Raw genomic sequence first — 26,937 nt, 5'->3', positions numbered from 1 at the left:
GGGGGGAAAACAAGGCAAGCTGACCTAGGCAGGCTACAGAGTCAAATGCATATCAAAGAAGCGCCCCGACTTTGCCTCAGCAATCTTGGGGGATGGAGAACTAACACTGAATACGGTTTTGATCTTTTGTGTGCCTTGGCCACTCACGTCTAGCTCAGCAAGACAGTCGCCAAAGTTATTTTGACCAGGAAATGGCAATTTCCAGCCTCCAGATGCAAATCTTGTTTACTGGCTCACTCAACGACGGAGTGATAATCCTTGCCTGAGGCAGACAGAAAACTTGGCGGCCCCGACAACTACTAAAGTATAAAAAGTAAACTTAAAAAGTGAGAAGTAAATAATAGCAGTAATTACTATGGATAGTAATTTAATAGTACAAATATGGAATTCATGGTATTTTTGCTCTTAGAAACTAGCAAATCAGTGCTTTTAGAAATACAGATAAGCACAGATAAGGGGTGCCTGGGTGGCTCATCAGTTGGGTGTCCAACTTCAGCTCAGGTCATAATCTCATAGTCTGTGAGTTCAAGCCCTGCATAGGGCTCTGTGCTGACAGCTCAGAGCCTGGAGCCTGCTTTGGATTCTGTATCTCCCTCTCTCTCTGCCCCTTCCCTACTCACACACTCTCTCTCTCTCTCTCTCTCTCTCTCTCTCAAAAATAGAAATTTTTAAAAATTAAAAAAATAGAAATACAGGTGAAAGTCTCATATTTTGACAAAGACATACAATAAAATTGTTTTATTTTTTTATTGTTTTAAAGTTTATTTATTTATTTTTGAGAGAGAAAAAGAGAGCACAAGTGGGGGAAGGGAGAGAGTGAGGGAGACACAGAATCCAAAACAGGACCCAGGCACTGAGCTGTAAGCACAGAGCCTGATGCAAGGCTCAAACCCATGAACTGTGAGATCATGACCTGAACCAAAGTCAGATGCTTAACCAACTGAGCCATAAATTGTTCTAAAAAATTTTTTTAATTGCTTTAAAACACATTTCATAACTTTTGAAAAACTTCTAGAAGTTAACCAAAACATTAAAAAAACTTTCTATTGAACACACAGTAGTATGATTTCTCATTTTTCTCTTGAAAACTATATTCTATAGGAAGTATCTGTTAAATTATGAAAATGTATCAATTGTTTTTGTTTATTAAGTTATGGCTTATGAAGGTTAAAATACTCATGATTTTTCTTAAATCTAAGCTTAAGTTGTGCTATAGGTTGAATAGTTGTATCCACACAAAATTCAAATGTTGAAACCTAATGTGATGGTGTTTGGAGATAATTAGGTTATGAGGGTAGAGGCTTCAGGAATGGAATTAGTGTCCTTATACAAGACACCCTACCAGGCACCTTGCCTGTTCTACCATATAAGGGCCCAGTGAGAAGATAGCAGTCTATGAATCAGCCAAGGGCCCCTCAAAAGACAGTGAATCTGCCAGGACCTTGATCTTGGACTTCCCAGACTTCATAAGAAATAAATGTTTGTTCTTCAAGCTATTCAGCCTATGATATTTTTGTTATAGCTGCCCAAATGGACCAACCCAAGCTGAAATAAAAATTCCTCAAACCTTAATCCCTTCCATAATTTCCTTTTGTATAGGAATATTTCCAATGTTAAAACTAAACTTTTATTATATCTGTTTTCATATGTTCACATATATATATGTATATATATAATTATGCAAATGTCTTTTGAAATGTGATCATAGAGTTTATAAAATCTTTATGACTTACCTTTTGAAATATCTTTAATTTTTTTGCCATACAAATCATAAAGATATCTGGCTGGTGAATTTAGGTTCATTTTCACTGTGCAAGTATCTAAAACCTACCAAGAGAGAGGGCAGAAAAAAATCTATAAATCATTTATTACAATAAGCTCTGGGTAAATTGAATAAACATTTAAAGTCCTTTCTATACTAACTGGCTATACAAATTATACTATAAAATAAAATTTGATGATGTAGAAAATATTTCTAACATATGAAAAGAGAAAAGCAGTTACAATTATTAGAACACAATTTTGCTTTAAAAACACACCAACTGGGGTACCTAGTGACTCTTGATCTCAAGGTTGTGAATTCAAACCCCATGTTGAGTGAAGAGCTTACTTAAAAAAAATAAATGAAATAAAAATAAACAAAAAACACAAATATTAATAAAAAAGAGAAAAGAGATGCAATAAATATTAAAAAGTTGTTACATACTAATAAATGCTAGAACTACAGGAAAGTTTAATTTTTTTAATTTTTTTAAGTTTTATTTATTTATTTAGAGAGAGAAAGGGATCATAAGCAGGAGAGGGGAAGAGAAAAGGGGAGAGAGAGAATCCCAAGCAGCTTCCACATTGTAGTGCTGAGCCCAATGTGGGGTTCAAACCATGAACCCTCAGATCATGACCTGAGCTGAAATCAGGAGTTCTATGCTTAACCAACTAAGCCACCCAGGTGCCCCAGGAAAGTTTTTTATTATTCTTGCTATTTTCTATATTTTTCATTAATTTACAATGGCAGGCTGCTACTTTAATTTTTTTAATGTTTATTTGTTTTTGAGAGTGAGAGAGAGAATCCCAAGCAGGCTCTGCATTGATAGATCAGAGCCTGACATGGGACTTGATCTCATGAACGTGAAATCATGATCTGAGCTGAATTCAAGAGTTGGACACTTAACCAACTGAGCCACCCACGTGCCCAGGATGATATACCATGTTTACGGGTTGGAAGATTTAATATTGTTTAAGTGTCCATATTACCGAAAGCAATCTATAGATTCAAGGCAATCCTTATTAGAATACCAACAGTGTTTTCCACAGAACTAGAAAAAATAATTGTAAAATTTGTATGGAATCACTAAAGACGTGGAGTAGCCAAAGCAGTCTTGAGAAGGAGGAACAAAACTGGAGTTATTCAGTTATCCAGATTTCAAACTATATATACCACAAAGGTATAATAACCAAAATAGTATGGCATGGACAGAAAATAAAAGACACATAGACCAATGGAACAGAATTGAGAACCTAGATAATAAACCCACACTTATATGGTCAATTTATGACAAAGAAGGCAAGAATATACAATGGGGAAAAGACAGTTTTTCAACAGTGTTGGGGAAACTGAATGGGTACACGCAAAAGAATGAACCTGTTTCTTATGCCACACACAAAAAATAAGCTCAAAATGGATCAAAGACCTAAATGTAAGACTTCAGTACACATTCTTCCTTAGTCTGTCATCTCTGAATACTACTAAGGATCTACAGTTCACCCCATAGAGCCTCCTCTTTTGGCTCCCTATATTCCTGATCTTTCCGTTCTTTATGCTTAGCTCTCAATTTCTTAATATTACAAATCTATTATTTAAAAGTTCAGTGAAGCCCTTTGGTACAAATTACATCCCCCCAGTTGCTAGTGAAGGTTCAAATATCTAAATATCCTCATCCAAAGTTATAATTTACCAATTAAACTAAGTAAAACTATTTAAAGATAGTCCCACTTACTTCAACTAAAATTTCAATGATTTTAAAATTTATTTCAAATATTGATGCCTTTGTGTTTTAAAAATCAGCCAAGTGAAATTACACACCTTCCTAACTCAAAGATTCCTCTTTTCATTGTGCTAAAACATCAGTAAAAATGTTTGTGCAAGCCAAATTTTAAGATTTAAGTGAGTATAAAAACCAGTATTAGAAAATCAGATACTAGTAATTAATAATGCATCAGAAACACTGTCATTCTCTTCTACTTTCAGTATAAAAGATCCTTGCAGTGTTTAAGCAATGCCAACCTTCAATAATCATTTTCTCAGAGTAAATTATCAGTGGTATGAATTAGTATCAATATAAATTTCTGTCAAAAACCCTGAAATGAAATTTCTACTTGGAAGGTCATTCTTACAATTCACAATGGAAAATATTTAACAGTGTCATCTTACTGTAATATTAAGGTTAATTAAAATATCACTTCCACTCATCTGTACCTATTAAGCTTGTTAAAATATTATTTTTATAAATTCACATTTGTTAATTTCTTACATTATAGGTTGTAGAGAACCCTTCAGATACTGAAATTTAAAACCATCATGCTATAAAACCAGACTCTTCTTGATAAACAACGGGGAAGAGATTTTCCACAAACTGTTTTTACTTTAATCTGTTTATAGTTCTGGGAGTTGCCTCCACTCATGGGCATATCCAGTACAAAGTCTGCAGCCTCTGGAATGGCCACTGTGGAGGTGTATGGGTACACAGTCTGCAGCCTCTGGGTTTGGCTCACTACTACACCAGTCGAAGTGAGAGAGCTCAACATTACCCCTGGCCGAGTGAGCCAAATCAACAGTGTTGACATGGTTTTAAGTGCTAACATTTATTTAGAAGTATAAGCCTGGATTTATACTTCCCCACAAACTTTTCTCAACAGGGGTCAGCAGCCTGTACACCATGGGTTAATTCAAGCCATGGCCTATTTCTGTATGGCCAATGACTAAGACTAAGAATAGCTAAGAATAATTTGTACAAATTAAAAACAAATTTTTTTCATGTTTGTTTATTTAGAGAGGATACACATGAGCCAGGGAGGGGCAGAGAGAAAAGGAGAGAGAAAATCCCAAGCAGGCTCCAGACTGCCAGCACAGACCCCAACACGGAGCTCAGTCCCACGAACTGAGAGACCACAAACTGACCTGAGCTGAAATCAAGAGCCAGACACTCAACCAGCTCTGTCACCCAGGTGACCCTGTACAATTTTAAATGTTAAAAGAAACCAAAAGAAGAATAGTATTTTGTCACATTAAAATTAAAATTTCAGTGCCCATAAATAAAGTCCTGGAAAACAGCCATACTCTTTATTTACATATTTTATAGCTGCTTTCACACTCCAGCAAGAGGGTCTTTGTGTTGTGCAATCTCAAAATGCTTCCCCTAAGCAACAAAAGAGACTTTGCCCTCAGGCTGTTTTAAAAGAAACCTGGCTGTCCCCCTGAGTTCATTAATTTTCTCAGAGTCCTCTCAAGTGCTGGGATTTTATTCTCTCATATCACAATCTCAAAGTAGTGGGAGAGGATAGGAAGGTGGGAAGTGGTGTTACTTACATGTCTATTTCAAGATTTCCTTCCCAATTTATTTACTGAACAAACCAAACAGCCTGACCTTCAAGCGACCATCTTCCTTCACTCCAGTCATTCTTTATCATTCATGGATAAAAATCCCAACCCTGGCTGGTGCTTACTATCTACTTGTGGTGCACATACCAAGAATCTTGGTGCTCCTGGAGAAATCATACAAATGATTACACCAGAATTAATAGTATTCATACTCACCAAACTCCATGGTCCCTTAATGTTGCCCAGTCACTTCTATTACATTTGTTTGGTCAAATCTCTCTTCTACTGATCATAATGACTATTTCAAACCATATCTGCTCAGCTGTCTCCACCGGCCTCGTCTCCCCTAGTTCCCTCTTTATTTTTGGCCTTACATCAGAGAGAAAATTGAAGCCTCATCCTCCTGCTACTAAAACTAAAAGCTTACCTATTTCTACACATATCTTCTTCTTTTCCCTCTAGTTGTAAGAGTCCCTGTTCCTCTCTAAGGCCAATATTCCACCTATGCTTTTAATTATGTTTGCTCTTAACTTTGAAAGCAATATATATCATCCGTCATTTCTTCTCTTTCATATGTATTCAACTATTCCTTCTTAATGTTTCCTGCTGGTACTTAAACATGAACTTATCTATCCTAGAAATTAAATCTTCCCCTACCCCACATCTCCTGCCAGCTACTCCTTCCCTTCATAGGTAAATCTTTAAAAGATTTGGCCATGCTTCTGTTTCCATTTCCTTTTTCCCACTAGTTCTGAGGCCACTACAGTCTGACTTTCCATATTATTTTACTGAATCATTCTCACAAAGATTACCAATGACTACCATGTTGACAAACCCAAAGAACATTTTTTAAATTCTCGTTTATTTTGATTTTTCAATAGTATTTGACTGTTTCCTCTTTCTCTCAATCCTTTTTCCCTTGAATTCTGAAATAAGATAATATACTAAGTTTTGTCTTGCTTTTTCTTCTTCTTCATAGGTTCATCCTTTTCTATTCACTCACTGGAGTTCTTCAAGATCAGACCTAACCTTCTTCCTGCCTCATTCTAAATTAGCTTTTAAGACAATATAACCAGTGCCCCAATGTTTTACTTTTCATCTATTTCCTGACTGTTTTCAAATCAGTAAGTTAACTCCTTCACTCTTCCTGACCTCCAGATTGTATAATATCTGTTCAGTATTTCTACTTAGCACAAAGATTCTTCAAAATCAGCATGTCCATGTCTAACACAATCCCTATTCTTCCCTTTAAGCCTGCTCTTCTTCTCTCATTTTGTGTCTTAAGGAAAGGTATATCCCTCCATCCAGATGTGCAAACCCGAAATGTCAAAGTTATTCTTAATACCTTTAACACCTCACTGTCCTTCACTCCATGTATCTAAGCTATTATCAGGGCCTGCTGGTTTTATCTTCTAAAAATCTTAGAAATCTATTTACTCCATTTATACTACTACACCCTAGTCTAAGCTATTATCATCTATCACTGGGACTCCAATAATTGTTAACTAATAGTTGTGCTGCATAAATCTGGTTACTTTCTTTTCTGCTCGTAAGTAAAACCATGTAAATGAATTCTCACTTTTCTTTGAGGGAAAAAGTAGAGCAAAACCCTGTAATCTTTCCTGCAAGGACAGGTCATATGTTGACCTTTCAATTTATGGGATTCATCCTGCTCACCGTGCAACAGTCTTCTGATATACTGTGCTCTCTGCTTGAAAAGCTTACCATACTCAATACCCTCTGTGTGCACCCAGATAAACTCTGCTTCTCTTCTCAGACGACTTCCTTATGCCACATACTCCATATTCAATAATGAGGCTTTTAGGGGCCCTGGGCTGGCTCAGTCAATAGAGCATGTGACTCTTGATCTTGCTATTATAAGTTTGAACCCCACATTGGGTGGAGAGATTACTTAAAACTAAAATCTTTATAAAAAAGAAAGTAATAATGTGATCTTGATACAAATGTCTTTTGCCACCATTAAACTAACAGCTACATGAGGAGGTACCTGGGTGGCTCAGCTGGTTAAGCATGAGACCCTTGATATCGGCTCAGATCATGATCTGATGATCATCAGATCAAGCCCCAGGTCAGCTCCACACTCAAAGCAGAGCCTGCTTGGGATTCTCTCTCGGTTCCTTGCCCACTCACACACATGCTCGCTCTCTCTCGCTCTCTCTCTCTCTCTCTCTCTCAAAATAAATAAACTTTAAAATACATAAAAGCTCCATGAGAACAAACCTAGGGCTGGTTTTATTCACTGCTAGATCCAGGTGCATGGCCTACATTAGTCATAAAATATTATAAATTAATAAATGAATGGAAAGTGAATACATATTCTGTCTAATTTACACTCATTTCATCATGAATTTCATACTGTTAACAGTCTGATAAAGTTAGAAAATAAAATTTCTAACAAATTATGCTATCACTAAAGAACGTGTAATTCTAGAAAAGGAAATTTTCAAATAATACTATTTGTTTTAACTAGCAGAGCACAAACCTTATACTGACCTTAGGAAATAGAGTAAGAAAATTTCTTCACATTTGTAGCAATTCTCTTAGTTGCCTACCCAATATTGATTCTTTGCCTCATCCTTATTACCTTGATTTTGTTTAGAGGTTCATTTTTACCCCTTTGGATTCAAAAAAGACTCCACTTATCCTGATCAATCTAGGTCAATCATGGCGTTCCCATGTCTCCTGTCAGTTTGGGAATCCTGCCAATCTGGTTCTGCCAATGAGACATGAAGAAGCACTTCTGGGAAAGGCTTTACCATTCATAGGGAAGAGATAGTCCTTTTCTGCCACTGGACAAAATTGTACCTGGCTGTGAAGCAACCATCCTGTTACCAACATATTAAAGAGAGTAAAATCCAGAAAATTAAAAATAATTTAACTGGAATCCTATCATGCAATGCTTGAAACTGCCCCACCTTTTGATTTTACTTCCTTTTTTGTTTAAGTCTTTTTAAATTAGGATTCTTTTATTTGCACCTAAAGTCATCCTAAATAATAGATAAAAAAAATTTTTGACCCAGGTTCCTCAAATGAGAAAAATTGTTTCAACTAACTCAGTGAGTGTTTGTATAGCAAATAGATAACAATGGTACTCACTATATAAAGCTAAAAAACAAATCATTTAATTAAGAACCCAGAGAAGAATTTTAAAAGAAATTTAGCAAGCTGAAAACTGTGAAAATGATTGGATAATTATGAAATTAATTCAATGAATTACTAAAAATATTTCACCTTTGGCAACTAATTACACTTGTTCAGTACAAGAGAATACAATTTATCAGGAATATTTTGAGAAAGGGAATATGTTTTTACAGATTTTTTTTTCTACCTGAAAGACTGCCAAATACATTGTGAATTTTCAAAGAATTAAAATGTAATAAAATGTACTTAGCATAACTCTAAGACCAATATGTTATATGATTTATAATAAAAGATATGACCATTATTTCAACCTGAAGCTGCCAGGAGATTGGGCTGAATTTGTACCCATCTTACTAAATAGCTTAAAGGTACTTTTCTGAATAAACTCTGGAAATAAATTTCCTGGTTTGTTGTTTGTCTTATTCTCATAAAAGTGAGTGATAGAATGCATGCCAAATCTACTTATTTGCTCTTACAAGTAATGAAAATCACTATGATGTGTAAAAGCAATCATTTCTGGTGAATTTGAAATGCAGGTACTCTGGCATTTTATTATTAATATGTGAATGAGGGGCGCCTGAGTGGCTCAGTTGGTTAGGTGTCCAACTTAGGCTCAGAACTGAGCTCACAGTTCGTGAGTTTGAGACCCACATCGGGCTCTGTGCTGACAGCTCAGCCTGGAGCCTACTTCAGATTCTATGTCTCTCTCTCTGCCCCTCCTCTGCTCATGCTCTCTCTCTCTCAAAAATAAACATTTAAAAAAATTAAAAAAATAAAATAAAATGAGAAGTAGATAACTAGAGGAGATTTTCTTTTAATATACACTCTTTAGATATTCTATCCTTAATCTCTTCTTTCAAATGTCTATAATGCGGAGCATAGTTACTTATTATTTATTGACTATCATTTTTTAAAGATGTTTTTTATTTAAAAAAATTCTTTTAAAGTTTATTCTTGAGAGACAGACAGAGAGTGGAGGAGAGGAGGAGAGGAAGAAAGAGACACAGAATCCGAAGCAGGCTCCAAGCTCTAGGTTCCATGTTCCAAGCTGACAGCACAGAGATCCACACAGAGTTCTGTGAGATCATTGTCTGAGCCAAGGTCAGATACTTAACCAACTGAGCCACGTAGGCACCCCTAAAGATTTTTTTTATTTTTAAGTAATCTCTACACCCAACATGGGGCTCAAACTTATAATCCTGAAATCAAGAGTCACACGGTTCATTGATCAAGCCAAACAGGCACCCTTGTATTTGCTTTTTAAATGTATTAATCTTTTAAAAATGTTTATTTAATTTTGAGAGAGTGAGAAAGAGCATAAGTGGGGGAAGGGCAGAGAGATGGGGAGATACATAATGCGAAGCAGACTCCAGGCTCTGAGCTGTCAGCACTGAACCCGAAGCAGGGCTCAAACCCAGGAACTATGAGATCATGACCTGAGCCACCTAACACACCTCTAAATCTACTACTTTGATGTGTAATTTATAGCCAGGCAGGCACCCTTGTTATGTGTTTTTAAAGATACTATTTTGATGTGTAATTTACATGAAATATTTTAAGTGTACATTCAACATAGGTAGAAAAAATTTTATCTGTGTAACCACCACCACAATCAAAATATAGAATATTTCCTTTACTCTCTAAAATTCTTCATGCTTCTTCCAAATCATAGTTCAGTAACCTTCACTCAGGAAGCCACTGGTTTCTGTGTGTCACTAGAGAATAGGTTTTTTTTTCCTACAATTTCACATAAATGAAATTACATAACAAGTATTATTTTGTATTTGGCTTCTTTCACTTACCACAATATTTGTTCCTTGTTATTGCTGAAGAATATTCTTTGGTATAGATATATCACAATTTGTTCATCCATTCATTTGCTTTGATTTGTTTTTTAAGAATTATAATTTTATAGTTTTATTAAGACAAAAATGATAATGTGGTATGAAGATCCATTAAAGTTTTCACTGAAATTTAACACATGCCTTAAAAGATTTTACAATGGAAATTCTTAGGGCACCTGGGTAGCTCAATTAGGCGACTGACTCTTGATTTCCACTCAGGTCATTATCTCCCAGTTCGTGGGTTTGAATCCTGGGTTGGGCTCTGCGCTGACAATGGGAGACCTGCTTGGGATTCTCCTTCCCTTCTCTCTGGGGAGGGGCGCGCACTCGCGCGCGCACGCGCACAAACACGTTTTCTCTCTCCCTCTCTCCAAATAAGTAGATAAAACTTAAAGATTTTACAATGGAGTTCTAGATGCAGGTCTAGGTGATGTCAAGAACTGATGGATTTCATGATTCAAAACAACATTTTGGGTATTAATTATTAGAATTAAAAAAATTTGTTTTGTTTTGTTTTGTGTTTTGAAGTGAGCCAGTGCCCCTGTATGAAAGTGTAATCTCCTGAGACCAAGGCTTTTATTATCATTCAACTCTTGAAATGATTTGATGAACTTGTGCAGTCAATGACCAAATCCTGGCACCACTGATTTCAGAGTTCAAAGCTCAAGTAACAGTCTCCAAGAATTTTCTACCCTTAGAGCATGGGGTCCTTGTCTTTCTCTACTCTCCCACCTTCTATAACACCTTCTTCCCTTCTCCAAATACTTCAGCCAGGGCTTGAATAGACAAATTGATGTTTAACATTTTATAATTGGAAAAGAAAGGATCTCCTTATCAATTTCAAAAATTAGCACCTCTAACACAGAACCATCTGCCTATGTATGTGCTGCAGTAAGACATTCCCTTCTCAACCAGTTTCCATTCCCCAAATGGCAGTGTTGGTAATTTATTAACTGGTTTAGTATTTTGTTGGGAACAGCATTAAGCTCAAGAAGGTAATACCTTGGCTTATAAATTTCAGGCATTCACAGCTTTTAAACGGTGTCTCATAGTCCTCATTTAGGTTGCCAATGACATTTTTGAAAAGATAAAATATTCTGGACACAGAACCGAATCACTGCTGGTTTATTTTTCCTTTGTTTCACCATTTCCCCAATCAGGTCCCAAATTTTAACGAAAATGATCCTATCCATCTCTGTTCCTTCCCAACTCCAAATAATACACCAGTAACAGCCAAAAATTACACACATGATACGCTGTAAAACTGCAGAGTTAACACTATTGGGAAGAAGGCTGTGGATTGTGGAGAAGGCTATGGATTGTGGAGATGTGCTTTGAAGATCTACAGTATCTATTGCTCTTCCACATACCCAGTCTGCAAGTTTTGTCTTTCACGGAAGGCCCTTTGCCTTTCTCAGCAAAGCACAGAATGGGCTGCCTTACAACATTTCTCCTCCTTTCCCTCCAGAGGGATGGGTGTGCAAGCTACATAGCATGAAAAGGCTTTAAAGCACTTGGGCTGCTGTAGGGCACAAAAATCATACTGACCCTTCAAATGACAACTCAACCCAACTCTGTGGTGCGAAGACAAGTAGAACTCCTTCCCTTCTGACTTGAAACCCACAGTTAGATGTGACAGGAGCTGGTACTCAGGAGAGTTAATTCTTGTCATCTTTTTGGTAATCATTCTCTAAGGGGTAAGAATTCCACATCACCCTTTCTTCATTGATGGGCACTTGACATTGGCTTCCTTGGTAGGGACTAGGTCGACCTCAGCAACATTTTTCCATTTCATCAGGAACATGAGCTCTTCACCAGTATGTAGATCTAATAATCCGTGGCTTTTTTGTCTCTTCTTTTTCTTTGGTTTGTTCTCTTCCTTATCTTCAGAATCAGAGTCAGCTTTGAGCTTGCCTCCCTCTGGTTTGTGTCTCAAGTTCTGTTTTCTGTGACTATAGAAGGTTGGCAATGAGATGAGGGCAATCCAGGTTCTCCTCTGGGTCCAACATGTTATCTGAGAGCCCCTTCCACTTTCGGAGGTACTCCATTTTGCCCTTTATCATTCAATGGTCAAGAACTTTTCCCACCACATACTTCTGTCCTCCTCATTTAGCACCTCCTCAACTTTTTTGTTGTTTTGTTTCTTCTCCATAGTGCCCACCAGCTTTCTGGTCTAAAAAGTGATGCTGCTCAGAACTGTGCACAAGAGCTGGGGAGGAATTGGTGCAATAGTGCACTGTGTCAGGTAGATAGAGTGGGGTGGGCGAAGTGGTACCCAGAAAAGCAACAAGCCCATGGCCACAGTGGAGCCGCTCCCTGAAGTAGAGTTGAACAGGCTCCAGCCAACAACCAAAAGATTGTCCAATCACTTGTTGATGGATTTCTTGGTAGTTTCTAGTTGGGGCTTTTATGAATAAAGCTACACTGAACATTCACCTAAAAGTCTTTGGGTTGATATACATTATTTTTACTAGGTAAATACCTAGAAAGGGGATTGCTAGATTGTGTGGTATATTTTTAACTTTATGAGACATTGCCAAATAGGCTTGCAAAGTGGCTGTATCATTCTGCAGTCTCATTTGCTATTATGTGAGACTTCTAGTTACTCCAGATACTCACCAACACTTAGTATTACCAATCTTGTAAAAATTTTAGCCATTCTAATGTGTGCACAGTAGAACCTATTTCTGGATTTTATTTTGCATTTATTTGATGACTACTGTTGAACATCTTTTCATGTTCTTATGGTTGATTTCTTTTTTTTAGTAAACTATCTATTTTTCTTATTGTGCTGTTTGCCTTCTATTGAGTTGTCAGAGATCTTGATACATCAAAAATACAAATTTTGTTTCTGTCAGATGTGTGTTTTCTGATTATTTTCTCTCAATCTGTGACTAGGCTTTTCATTTTGTTCATGTTGTCTTTTGAAGAGAAGTTTTCTTTTTTGTTTGTTTGGATAAGGCATATTTCATCTTTTTTGTTTTATTTTTTAGTTCATACTATTTAGTCCCATCTAAGAAATCATTGCCTACCACAAAATTGTAAGGATTTCTTCCTAGAACTGTTGTAATTTTAATGCTTATGATTAGATCCCTGATCAATTTTTAAGTTGTTTTATGATGGTATGAGGTATGGATCAAGGTCATTTTTAACAGAGATAACTAATTTTCAGTGATATTTGTCAAAAAGACTGTCTTTTCCCCCATGAAATATTAAGAACAATTTGCCTCTATACATACGGGTCTACTTCTTTCCATTGCTTTTTATATGTATTCTTATCCTTATCCAGAACCACTATATTTTTGTCTTTCACTGTTTACTTAGTTTTGAGAGAGCACGAGTGGGGAAGGAAAAATGAAAGTAGTACAGAAGATCTGAAGCAGGCTCTGCTTTGACAGCAGAGAGACCTATGTGGGGCTTGAACTCACAAAATGCAAGATCATGACTGAAGCCAAATCAGATTCTCAATCAATTGAGCCACCCAGGTGGCCCACCAAAACCATCATATCTTGATTATAATAAATGCTAAAGTCAATTAGTGTAATTCTTCCAAATATGGCTATTCTAATTCCTTTGCATTTCCTGGTCTTTCATTGAGCTTCCTGGATCTGTGTTTGACATTTTACAGGAACTCAGAAAAAAATTTTGGCCATTATTTCTTCAAATACATTCTTCTTCTAGCCAGTCTTTCTAAAGCTCCAATTATATACCTACGAGACTGCTTAATATTAACCCACAAATTACCAACACTGTCCTTTTTTGTCTTTTCCTTTTTCTTTTCTATAGTAGAATTGAGTTAGCATAGTTTTTATTGCACTGTCATGAAGTTCTCTGCTACTTTCTTCTCTAATGTGTAATCAGCTGTTAAACCCATCCAGTGATTTTTTTTTTTTTTTACTATTTAAGATATTCTAGAACTTCCATTGGTTCTATTTTTAGTTGCCATTTCTCTTCATATTATATTCATGTTTTTCATTAATTCCTTGACATATTTATAATAGCTTTTGAAGTGTCCTTTACTGTTAATGCTCTTAGGAGAGTCTATTTCTATTGATTGACTCTTCTCCTGGATAATAATTACCTTTGGAAGATCTTTGTGAATTTTCTGTATATTCAACAAAATCTCTCTCCTCCAACAGGTCAAAACACAAATGTATCCCTACCCTGTGTATACTTCCATAGTTATTTCCTTTTCACTTCCCCATTAGCTATTTTTTCCCTGGTAGTTAGTTGTTTATACCAAATCTTTCAGAGTTCACCTTGTACATAAACAACTTAATATATAGTCAAAGACACAAGGAACCCATAGGCAAATTTTAGGGACTATTATGTAAATAGCTCCCTCATTCATGACATTTCAGGGAAAAGTCCAGATATTTCTACATGTTAGAACTTTGATGTGTGAATACAGTGTTTTTCTTGGATTTTCTTTTCCTATACCACAGGTCCAAAAACTACCTCCAGGTATAAAGATGGGGTAAATTGTAGGACTCACTTCAACTTTTCTTCTCTCAAGCTGGACTTCTCATTATCTAATGTCTAAAAATCATTGTCTCATATATTTTGTCCAATTCAGTTGTTTGAAATGGGATGGCTAGTCTGATACTAGTTATTTTGTTGATTACAAAGAGATGCTTCGTGTTATTTTCATGGTTATGTTAACTCATCTTTAAGTGAGAACACATAGCAATAAAAATGTAATGAAAACAGTATTTGTGGCATTTCCCCATAATGGAAAAAATACTGCGCCTGAAGTCAGAAAATGGGTTCTAGGGGCACCTGGGTGGCTCAGTCGGTTAAGCCTCCGACTTCGGCTCAGGTCAGATCTCACATTCGTGGGTTCGAGCCCCGTGTCAGGCTCTGTGCTGACAGCTTAGAGCCTGGAGCCTGCTTCCGATTCTGTGTCTCCTTCTCTCTCTGCCCTTCTCCCTCTCATGCTCTGTCTCTCTCTGTATCAAAAATAAATAAAACATTAAAAAAAAAAGAAAATGGGTTCTAGTTCTAGCTATTCCAGTTGATCCACTTTGGATAGGGCAGATAACTGTCTTAAGTATCAGTTTTCTGAGTTGCTTAATTAAATGATCTCATTAAATCTGTGATCTTAATGTCCAGAAATTAGGTAAAGTTCACCAAAGGTAATTTAATGGGAATATATATATAGAAAATAACCTAATAAATCTTTGTATGTAAACTCATTTAATAAACCCTCAAATGAAACCATTATTGTTATATGTGCTTACCAATTAAAGTGTATTAAAAATATAAAATGTAAATATGAAAACTGTAAGATAATTTTAATACATTAATAAAATTAATTATACCTCTTCAGATATTTAAAAATTTTATTTATTTACGTAATCCCTACACCCAATATGGGGTTCAAACTCACAACCCAAGATCATGAGTCACGTGCTCTTCTGACTGAGCCATCCAGGGGCCCCATCTTTTCAGATTTAATATTATCTTTATGTATTAACTGTTGAGGGGAGTCAAAGCATAATGTTAATGATTATCTGACCTTAAGTATCATCTGTAAAGTAAATCTGTAAACTGAAAATTCTGTTTTGCTTTTATTTCAGCTGAGGAAATCCACATTCCATCGTTCCACTTAGTATTTTATTCAAGAAAAAAGAGATTGGCTACAAAATAATTACTTATAATATTCTAAAATAATCCAATTGTACAACCAAAAAATGACAATAAATAGAAGAAAATTGGCTATCCACATCTAAAAAAATAAACTACAGTATCAAATCCCATATTTAAAAAAAATATGCTTTTACAACACCAAAGACTTAACCATCCATTTCCTACATAAAAGGTAGCTACTTTTTTGCATGGACCTCAAGTATACTGTAGTATAGAGGTGGAATTTAAGGAAAGGCATTAAGCAGGCTGTGTTGCAGCTTATAGGCAAGTAATAAATTGTATCATTTATCTTGAATGTATCATAGATAAGCTGCTATATAACGATTGCCACTTCAGATAGCTGTGAAATCAGGTGATTAACTAGTTGTTATGTAACCTTCTAATTTCTGTATAAGTCTAATTACATGAAATAGAAGTTGGTGTTTTGATTTTTTACTTTGCTTTTCTGTTTGGAGTGTCATTGTAACTACTGTATTGTAAATGATGGAAAATAATTGCATATGTTAAAAAAATAAATTGTATTATATTCAAAAAAAAACAAAACAAAAAAATAATTAAAAAAATAAATAAGTAAAAAAATATGCTTTCATATTTTAAAATCTAGAGTTAATCCCTGGTATGAACAGTAGACTAAGTTTTAAAACAATAATCGTATCAATGGCCTTTTCCTCATCTATCATAAAAAACTCTTTAAAGAATTTCTAATATACTAATTATGCATGACCTCCCCTATTGGAACCCCTGGTGAGTATCCTTAATCAAATTTTATACTCCAGGTGCTCCCTTATGAATATCTTAAAATATTCTCTAAATTCCTATACTCACACTACTGGAAAAATCTCTGCTCTGTTACTGATTTGTGTGTGAACATTCCATAATAAAGCTATTATGTTGTACTTCATTCAATTGAATCATACATTTCTTAAACTTGAACATTTTATTAAAGTCTTTGTTTAGGTTTACTGAGTTATTTTTCCAGTTAACACATGTGAGCATCATAAAAGTCTGGATTTTCCTCTGATTTAAGAGCATATGATAAAGTCCATTATGTATTTGTATCTTGACAGTCATATATAAAATATTCTCTCAATCCTTATGTGGTTTTTTAGTGGTAACAAGAAAAAAATCACAAAAATGAAATATGTTCACACACAAATATTAAGAGAATGTTTATTTCTTCTAAGTCAGAGTTGCCACACACACTACTCCCTTCCTGCTAACTTATAGAATTTTTCCTCTTCCTGATTTCTTAACTCCCTGTACTAGTTCTAATCCAGCAACCAGTGACCTAACTTCCCATAACCTGTTTTCTCTGTCATACAACTTTTCTTTCTCTGAAACCACATGAGGATAGGAAAACAATAAGAGAATCTCTGAAGATTTTGATTAATTGGTAAATTTGAAGTTTCAGAATACCAGATCAGGAGTTTTCAAACTTAGTGGGGCTAGGAATCATTTGGAGACATTTGTTGAAATTCAGATTCCCAGGTCTCACACTCAAGAGATTCTTAACTGCATAGGTTTGGAGTGGCGGATACCAGTTTGAATTTTTAACACATAGCCTAGATGATTTGGATGCAGGTGTTCTGTGGACCATACCTAGAGAAACACTGCAGGCCCCCCGTCTGTAATAAGTATCTGATGTTTCCAGGTAACAGAAAAAGTACTCTGCTTTCACTCAAGCAGACTGAAACTATGTTTTTCAAATCTGGCGTACAAATACCAACACACTAGGTGAAATAATCCACAGAGTAGGAAGAAGATATTAGAATGATCTTTTCACCTAAAAAAAAAATCAGCTTTATCAATGTTACATAAAAGATTGATGCTTGGCATCTCAAAAAAGAGAAAGAGAGATTCAGAAAGGAGATACCAGTTCTGAGAGCCAGAGGAAAGATAATTAAGTAGGAAATGATTTAGCAGACCAGAAACTTCAAAATTGAAGCTAGCAGAAGTAAATTTGCTTTGTATTGCCAAACCCCAGAAAGGCTCAGAAATTTGAGTCATTAGATACATCTAAAAAGTAGGCTGAAAACAAATTGACTATTTCTATAAAAAGCGGTTAAACACCGCAAACCCTTCCCTAACACCAAGCATCAGGCAACTATAGTTCTGCCATCAGAAGAGAAGATAGAAAATTTGGTTTCTGGAGAGACTAAACCACTGAACTCCGAAATCAGGGCACCAGGCAGAGCTGAGAATGAGGACAGCTTACTGAAATGAGGAGAATTAAATGAAAATCTACATACTGAAAGTGCAATTCTTAGTCCCCTTCTCCTCTTGGCTGTGAGATTGCTCAAATTGGCAGATTCTATGGGAATAAACTGATCAGTCCCAGAGTAAAGACATACAAATACTGACAGTTAGCCACCCTCTGACTCCAAAGAAAACGCCTAGTCAAAATACTGTCCAATGCAACTCATGCCTCAATAAGACATGCCTATGCTCAAGAGGATCTCAATTGGTGCTGAACTCTTCACCTTTATTTTTAAAATTTTCTTATTATTTTTTAAAATGTTTACTTATTTATTTTTGAGAGAGACAGAGCAGAGAAAGGGGGAGAGAGAACCACATGCAGGCTCAGCACTGTCAGTGCAAAGACCAACACAGGGCTCTAATCCATGAACCATGAGATTATGACCTGAGCTGAAATTAAGAGTCAGACACTTAATCAACTGAGCCACCCAGCTGGTCAATCTCTTTACTTTTAAATGCTGATGCAAGATTAACCCATCTTTAAGAAAACTCTGAAACATGAAAGACAGAAAACAAAAGCAACAAACAAACAAATACTATGAGAAAACAGAATGTAGGAAGCAGAACCAAAAAAATTCAATGGGTTAGAAGATAAAGATAAGGAAATCGCTCAGATAGGAAAATTAGAAGTTCAGAAGATCTAACATAGGAGTTCCATAAAATCAAAAAAAGAGAAAGTAAAGAAAAAAGATAATGTCAAAGAAATAATACAACAAAATTTCTAAAAAGGAAGGGTGAGACTTTTCAGACTGAAAAGACATGCTGAGTGAGTATCTACCACATCTTGGAAAAACTTTTGAACACTGGGAACAAAGTGATCATTCTAAATGTTTTCAGAGGTAAAAATTAAAAGCAGATCACCTACAAAGGATGAGGAATCAGTATGGCCTAAGACTTCCCAAGAGCAACACTGGAAACAAGATGCAATGGAGCACTATACTTTTAATATTTGAAGGAGAGAATGATTTGCCAAGATTTCAAAAAATTTATCTCCCACGTTCTCTTTCCTAGAAAGCAACTGGAGAGGCACCTGGGTGGCTCAATCAGTTGAGTGTCCAATTCTTGATTTTGGCTCAGGTAATGATGCCAAGGTTGTGGGATGGAGCATCAGACTCCACACTGAACATGGAGCATGCTTATGATTCTTACTCTCCCTCTCCCTCTGCCACTCTCCCCTACTCAGACTCTTTCTCTAATAAATAAATAAGTAAATAAATAAATTTTAAAAAGAAATTAAAAAACAGGAATATATGTATAATAAACTAAACGAAGATAGAGAAAGATGAGAAAGTAGGAGAGAGGGATCCAACAGAGGAGAGGGGGAAAGATAATGTTCAGGTTGAAGGAGAAGAACGATCTCAAGATATAGGTTATAGAGAACAATCAATTCAAACTGGACCAAGGGAACAGGGCACTTTTTCGCTGTTTTCTCCACCATTGCAATTTCATGCCATTTATGACAGTACATAGAGAACCAAGCAAAACAAACAAACAAACAAATAAGATATAACTATTAACTGTGAAGAAAATGTATAAATATTTCTCAAGGGAGATGATGTCCCAGATAATAAAATAATTGACAGTTAATACCACTTCTCAGACAATGAATCTAGGAGATAACTGAGGGAAAATAAAACATCTACCACAATGCTAACCTTAAAAAGTTATGTATCTGGAGCAAACATTTTTCATTTTCCATTAACTTTGCATCTTGTTCCCACAAATTTTTAATATCTTTTTCAACCCCTGGATACATATATTTGACCTATACCTCACAGTAGCAGGTACCATGTGATTATTAAATCACACCAAGTAATTTTAAAACCACCTGATTCAAGTTTCAAAGAAATGGGCCATAGCTTAAATATCCCAGAGTTTAGTGAAGAAATATGTCACTTTGGCCTTCATTTCAAACTTCTTAATTACTTAACTCCTAAGTAAATAAGTGGGTTTCCTTCTGATTTTGCACTTAAGATTAAAATATAGTCATTTTCCCATGGTTCCATTCTGAGCCCAGAGAAGACGTTTATGAGTTAACTATCTTACTTGACTACCATCTTCAATAATGTTCTCTTTATCCCACTGCAATAGCCTTCACCATATACAGACTTTTGTATCCTATTCTAGCTTTTTATTCCTTTGTAATAATCTAAAAATAGCTTCTAATCCCTGACATTCCTATTAATTATTTTTTCATAAAATAGAAAATAATTTGTTTATCCTATGACCATGCCACTTTTGTATTCCTATTATTGACTTGGTATGGCATTATCTTGTGTTTATCAATATAACTTTCGAAATTTAAATTTTATTTACAAAATAATTAGCTAGTCTTACTTTTTCACCTCCAAAAAATTCTGTTGATACTCAAGGCCAGGATTTCATTGCCGCCTATCCTTTACCTTGTTCTTATCAATAATATTTATTTATTTAGTATTTTTTATTTGAAGTATAGTTGACATACAATGTTCATATTAGTTTCAGGTGTACAACATAGTGATTTGACAGTTCTATACATTATGCAATGCTCACCATGGTAAGTGTCATTTCCATCTGTCACCACACAAAGTTATTACATTATTATTGACTATATTCCTTATGCTGTTTTAAAAGTGATGTTTAATCAAATATTTACAAACATGCTTATTACTGAATCATGCCCTGAATTTTATAAATTGTGAAAATTCATTACAATTTTACAAATTTAAACTAAAGCTTAAAAAATAAGCTAAAGAATTGCTTGATCATCCAGTTTTAAATAAATTGCTCTCTAGAGTCAAAAAGCAAAATAGCAGTGACATTTTTATTTATACTCAACCTTTCATCTAAGAACATGTAATCATTGAGAGTGACTATTACCCCAATTTTACCACCAAGGCATAGAATTACAAAGATTGAACTGAAGTGAACTCAAGAGGCTATCTAATCTAGCTTCTATCTCCAAGAATGACTGCATTTTAACAATCCAAGAGATATGTCCATCTTCTCTAGTTTTCAAAATCTCCAGGGAAGATGGTACAAGTTGCCTCAGTAATTGTTCTGGTGTGTAATATCCCTTGTTATACTCATAATCCAAATCTGAATATAAGAAGGAAATAAAACCTGGTTCCCTAGATCCTCAGGATTGTGGTTGTAAAATAAGAAGATGAAGAAACAGATATTTCAATAAGAACAATTTCCAATATCTAGCCAACTATTCACTACTTCAAGCAACAGTCATTTTGAAAATACTCAGGCATAACAAAATGATTTATACCTATCTTGATTTTATAATAAATGCCTCCTTTTAGTAAGAGAAATAATTTATAACTATTAGATGTATATATGAGTCCTAAAGATAACAATAGCACATATTTATTGGGGAACTGCTTGGTAGTGGCCATTGCACTCCATGTATATCATACTGAATCTTTATAACACTTCTCTGAGGTAGGCGCTATTATTATCCCCATTTTTTTTAAATAAAGAAATTGAGGCTCAGGGAAGGTAAGGTGCCCAAAGTCTTATTGATTCAATGACAGAACCGGGATTAAAACCTAGACAGTTTGGTTATGGTTCACTGTCTCTCTAATACATATTTAATAAATTTTAGTTGTTATTATTAGGTTGCTTTAAGATTGGTTGAAAAATCCTTATCTGTAAAAAAAAATTTTTCTTCAAACTCCTATTAGTTCTTCCACATTTTTGTCAGATCAAAGATCTGGGAAATACAAGCACTTTTAAAAAACATGCATTTATAGGACAAGCAATACTTCTCAAAATTTGCTTTTTAAAGTTTGCTGGATTATTACATGACTTTTCTTAGACCCACCTAGATTTCCTTTTAAAAATGCATGTGGAAACTTTAAAATGGAATTTTAGTTATTTTGGACTCTACTTACTCATTCAGGAGGCAGGGGGTACTTCTAGGTCTTATTATTTTAAGCAAAAAGGAACAGATTTGAGATTTGAAGATAGATTGGATTGGCTTCCATCTAAATATTCTACAAAATATTGTAACCAACTAGAGTGTTTCCCTAAGTGTAAACATAACTTTTAACTAGGTAAATGGCCAAGTATAGATTAGCTAAAGAAATCTTGTTGCTTTACTAAGGTGATTTATGCTGTTAGTATAATAAGCATGCTTCTAAGCAGCTGAATTTTTGCATTCTATTAATACCTTCTTACTATTTCAGTTTATTAGTTGACATTGATATTTAAAAGAAAACCCCAACATGTTTCAAAAGCCATGAAAACTTTGAAATTTAATTTATACTTTAATATTTAATACAAAATTACCTTTTTCATTGTTTCCTTTCCCACTGTAATCTCATGCCCATCTTGCCCCAGGCCATTCTTAAAGAACAGAATTCGGATTGAGGTCTTCTCAGTGAGTTTCTTCATTCTAACAGAAAGAACAGGCTTGGTTTTCTGTCTTTTGACATCAGTAGGAAACATCAGTCCATTCATTGTCCAACTTACTTTCTTCATTAACAACAGATGGTCTAGAAGAGAATTTTTTTTAAGTCAAGTCACTATTTGGCTTCAAAAGTAGAAATGGACACACCATGCTTCCCCTCCCCCTCTTACTTATATCATATACACTGGCCAGTCTCCATTTAGATGCTGGTTTTCTGAAATGCTACCACCAGCTTCCCACTAACCGTGACATAAGCTGTAGCAAGCTGTCTGCTCTGATAGCCTGCATAAATCATCATTTCTGAAGGGAACAGATGTTCAGGGTATGAAAGAGTAATACCACAATTTAGTCCTAATTAAAATTCACCTTAGCATGCCTCTATCACTGATCAGAGGCACTGGGCTGAAAGGGTCCACTGAAAGGGTCCAAAGTCCTTTGCTTACCATAAAACAGTAAGGGTCCTGAACTTCTGTGTTCTTTAGAGTTGGGAAGAGCTCTATTTTCTCCTTAGTATGATTTATTATCCATGTTATTTTAAAGATGATGACCTCTAAATAGTAACCTTATATATAATTCTCCTGTGACTAGAAAGAAGGTGCTTTCTGGGACCTCGTTGGTGAGAGATTAAAAATACTTCACTAATAATAAAAACGAGCTCTGCATTGACTGTTTCCTTTGACCTATTCCTTTTCAAAGATGTGTGCAGAAACTTATGTTTCATAAATCCCATTCATATTAATGGGAGTGCAACTAAATGATTATGCACGATACTCAGAACGTGAGGGTGAGAACAGGGGTGTAGTATATTGCAGACTAAGTTGCTCTCAGCATTCCTCTCTTTGCAAAAGATTTCATTTTGTAAATAAATAATTTACACCTAGATTATTTTTTTATTTATGTATTCCATTTATTTTAGATTTTTTTCATATAAATTACTAAATGTATGTGATTTTACAATTACAACAATCCCTCCCTCATCTGTTCTTTATTTGTCCTAATGAGTGAAGTAAAATTTTTTTGCATACAGTTGAAAATAACTGCATTTGTTTTCCCAAATTTCTAAATAACTCTTCTCTATTAGCACTTAGCTTGAAAGAATCATGGCCTCTTTGACAGAGAAACAATACTTTACATAAAATCTGCAAGTATTAACATGAAACACAAGCCACTGGTTATGGGAACGTCAAGTCCCAGAATGGTTACATTAAATGCTTAAAAAAAAAACAACCCAAGAAATGAAAACACTGTATTTCCCACTCTTTTTCTCTTGTGTACATACTCACACACATATACTTGCACATATAAATATACAGTAGGTAGAAATATGAGCAAAACTTTCAGAATAAATAAAAATTAGGTTATAGATATGAGTAAGCCTTTAAGAAGAGAAAAAATATTTTTACAGAAATTACTGTAATCTGAAATTGATAGGAATTAGAATTAGAAAAAATAAGCTAGACATTAATGAGTTCATATATGCCCCAAAGAACTGAAAACAGGTACTCAAATAAATACATGTACATGCATGTTCATAGCAACACTATTCACAATAGCCAAAAGGTGTAAACCAAATACCCACCAATGGATGAATGGATAAATAAAATGTAGTATATACATACAATGGAATATTATTCAACAACTAAAGGAATGAAGTACTGATGCATGCTGTAATGTGAATGAACCTCAAAACATGCTAAGTGAAAGAAGCTGGACATAAAAGGCAACATACTGTGTAATTCTATTACATGAAATATCCAGAACAGGCAAATCCACAGAAACAAAATGCAGCCTAATAATTGCCGGGGTGGGAGGAGGGGGGAATGGAGAAAAATTTAATAGGTAAGAAGTTTCATTCTGGAATGATGGAAATGTTTTAAAAGTAGGTAGAAATGGTGGTTGTACAACATTGTGAATGTACTAAATGCCACTGAATCATTCACTTTAAAAATGACTAATTTTACATCCTGTGAATTTACTGCAATAAATAAATAAGTAAAGGAAGAAGAGGAGAAAGAGGTGGGGCAAGGGGAAGCCTAATTGTTAGTATCTCGCTGAAAATAAAAATAAAAAAAACATTTCTCACTCAGAAAGAAGAAAGTAAATTGTTGTTGTTTGATGGTTTATCTATAATCCACAGACACACAGATGCTTTGCAGAGTGAAAAGGGTCTAAACCTTAAAACTAGGTTTGAATAACAGCTCTGTTACTTAGTGATGCCAGCTGAATTATAATTCTGATTTCTTACCTGATGAAGATTAAATATTTTATAGATTAAAGTACCTAGCACATTGAAGGTACTCCATAAAGATTGGCTTCTTTCCCCATACCTCAGAAATTCTAAACTTATTATAAAGCATTAGAGTGTATTAATTGTTCTCTCAGTGAGGGTCCAACCAGAAAAACAGAATCCAGCACTGAAGAGTATTTGAGTAGCAGGGACTCACTGCAGGGAATTGGTTATGTAGGCAATGGAAAAAACGGAGAAGCAGCCAAAGGACAGTGAAGCAACCCAGAGATTGGAAACAGCAAGAAATCACTCCCACCTTAGGGCATCTGGCTAGTTCAGTCAGTAAAGCATGTGACTCTTGGTCTTGCGGTTGTGAGTTTAAGCCACACATTGGGTGTAGAGATTACTTAAAAATAGAATCTTAGAAAAATGAAAAATGAAACCAGTCCCACCGGGCCAAGGTGAGAAGGCCTCACAGGAACCCAGATTTTAAAAATCTTACCAATAAAGGGTTTTCTCCTTTGATGACCAAGACCAGGGTCAGGTTTAGGGTGAGGCAAGTGAAGGACAAGAATGCAAAACTGAAAGAAGCATGCTCAGTTGTGCAAGTGTACAACCCTCAGTAAGCACCTCCTTAAAATTTGTCACATAGGTGATTCACTCATTTTACCTGAGTCCTAGCCTGGTTTCTCTCCTCTACGCGGACTCCTTAAATTCCATTAAAATAAGGGTGACTGTTAGCCAGAACATGTTTTAGATGATTTATAGACATTAGCTCATGATGTCCTCTCAACAAGTTTATGAGGTAGAAAATATCATTATCCTTATTTATAGGTAAGGAAATTGAGACGCAGAGAAGCTAAGTAACTTGAGCAAGAGAGTTCAGCTGCCAGGTGTTGGCAGCAGGATATGAACTTAGTTCTAGAAACTATTCCTAATCACTACACTATTTGACTCTACCATGTATTTTCTGCTGTTTTTTTTAAACAAAATTTCACAACTTTCCACACAAGTTGGACATACTTTCACATTTCTTATTCCTGTCAGTGTTTCCCCTTTTTTCACAGTTGTCCTAACGGACATGAAGATCCTCAGGAAGATCTTAGACCTTCACCTCCTAATCATTTCTCTCCAATGAACTGTTAAGTCATTCAATGATATTTACACTTACTGGGTGCCCATTCATCAATGTACCAGGGTGATAGCTGGGAAAAGGACAGAATAACTTGTGCAGATTACAGTCTCTTAGGAGAAAAACAAACAGTGGAAGATCTCTCTGAAGAGGTTACTTTAAAACAATTTTTTAAATGTTTATTCATTACTTTTGAGACCAAGAGACAAAGTGCAAGCAGGAGAAGGGCAAAGAAAGAGACAGGGAGACACAAAATCTGAAGCAGGCTCCAGGGTCAGAGCTGTCAGCACAAAGCCCAATGCCTGTGAGTATATATCTACCATTTTTATTCCTTACATCCTCCCAGTATGAACTTAAATACGATATACCACCTTGACGCTCACTGATGACCACAATAGTACAGAATTTCTTCAGGAAAAGAAGAAACCTGCCAAGGAGAGCTGCTTGCCAAATGTTTAGGAGTGGAACAAACTGGAATAAACTCAAAGTATACTTAAGGTAAATGCTTACATATTCCTCAAGACTAACGGGGGGGCCATCTCTCTTAAAAACCCTTTCCCAGCTTGGACACTCTTCCCTTCCGCTCCCTCTGAAGATGTCTACCACTGGCAATCCCACTGTACCATCATTACCATTATGTGCTTCCTTAACTAAATCTACACTGCCTACCCAGTGCATGGAGCAAGTGTTCAGTAAATGCTGCATGAACCAATGCATAAGGCTAACTTTTATTCCAATATAATGTATTCTGATCAAAGAAATATATTCATAATCCAATTACCTGCAAACATGCAAGGACATTTTACTCATTAAAAATAGTCTCAAATAACAAGAGATCACATTTCTGAAGTTTCCAATTGGTTTTCTAAAGGAACTCTTGACAGGTATCGGAAAAACACATAATACAGTAAATTTGAAAATATCATTTATAATATAAAAATATGTAGTTTTTTAAAGGTATTCCTCCTACTTTCCAGATCTTTGTTGATACTCATAAACATGCAAACACTATTAGAAATATATAAAACTTCTTATACGAATAAAAATGTTTAAACCAACCTGAAAAGCAGTCTAATAAAATAGTACTATGACTAAGACAGACTAAAAATATATTAGATAAAAAGCTTTTCTAGTAGTTAAGAGCATGGGTTCTGAAGCTAAACTCCCTAGATT

At 35.3% G+C, this 26,937-nt stretch overlaps 1 protein-coding gene and 1 pseudogene across 1 annotated transcript in view; both read right to left on the bottom strand.

The window, feature by feature from the left end:
* The window catches only part of DCDC1 (doublecortin domain containing 1), a 400,051-nt gene that overhangs the window by 318,160 nt on the left and 54,954 nt on the right, over positions 1–26,937 (bottom strand). Inside the window, exons 6-7 of the mRNA XM_029915553.1 lie at positions 22,285–22,490; positions 1,734–1,827 (exon numbers count right to left, since the gene is read on the bottom strand). Coding sequence (XP_029771413.1) covers positions 1,734–1,827; positions 22,285–22,490 — 300 coding nt within the window. The remainder of the gene's footprint in view (positions 1–1,733; positions 1,828–22,284; positions 22,491–26,937) is intronic.
* On the bottom strand, positions 11,760–12,253 carry LOC115306068 (annotated as a pseudogene).

The sequence above is a fragment of the Suricata suricatta genome, chromosome 11 (assembly GCF_006229205.1).
Source record: "Suricata suricatta isolate VVHF042 chromosome 11, meerkat_22Aug2017_6uvM2_HiC, whole genome shotgun sequence".
NCBI classification, from domain to species: Eukaryota; Metazoa; Chordata; class Mammalia; order Carnivora; family Herpestidae; genus Suricata; species Suricata suricatta.
This window is presented reverse-complemented; position numbering and strand designations above follow the sequence as displayed.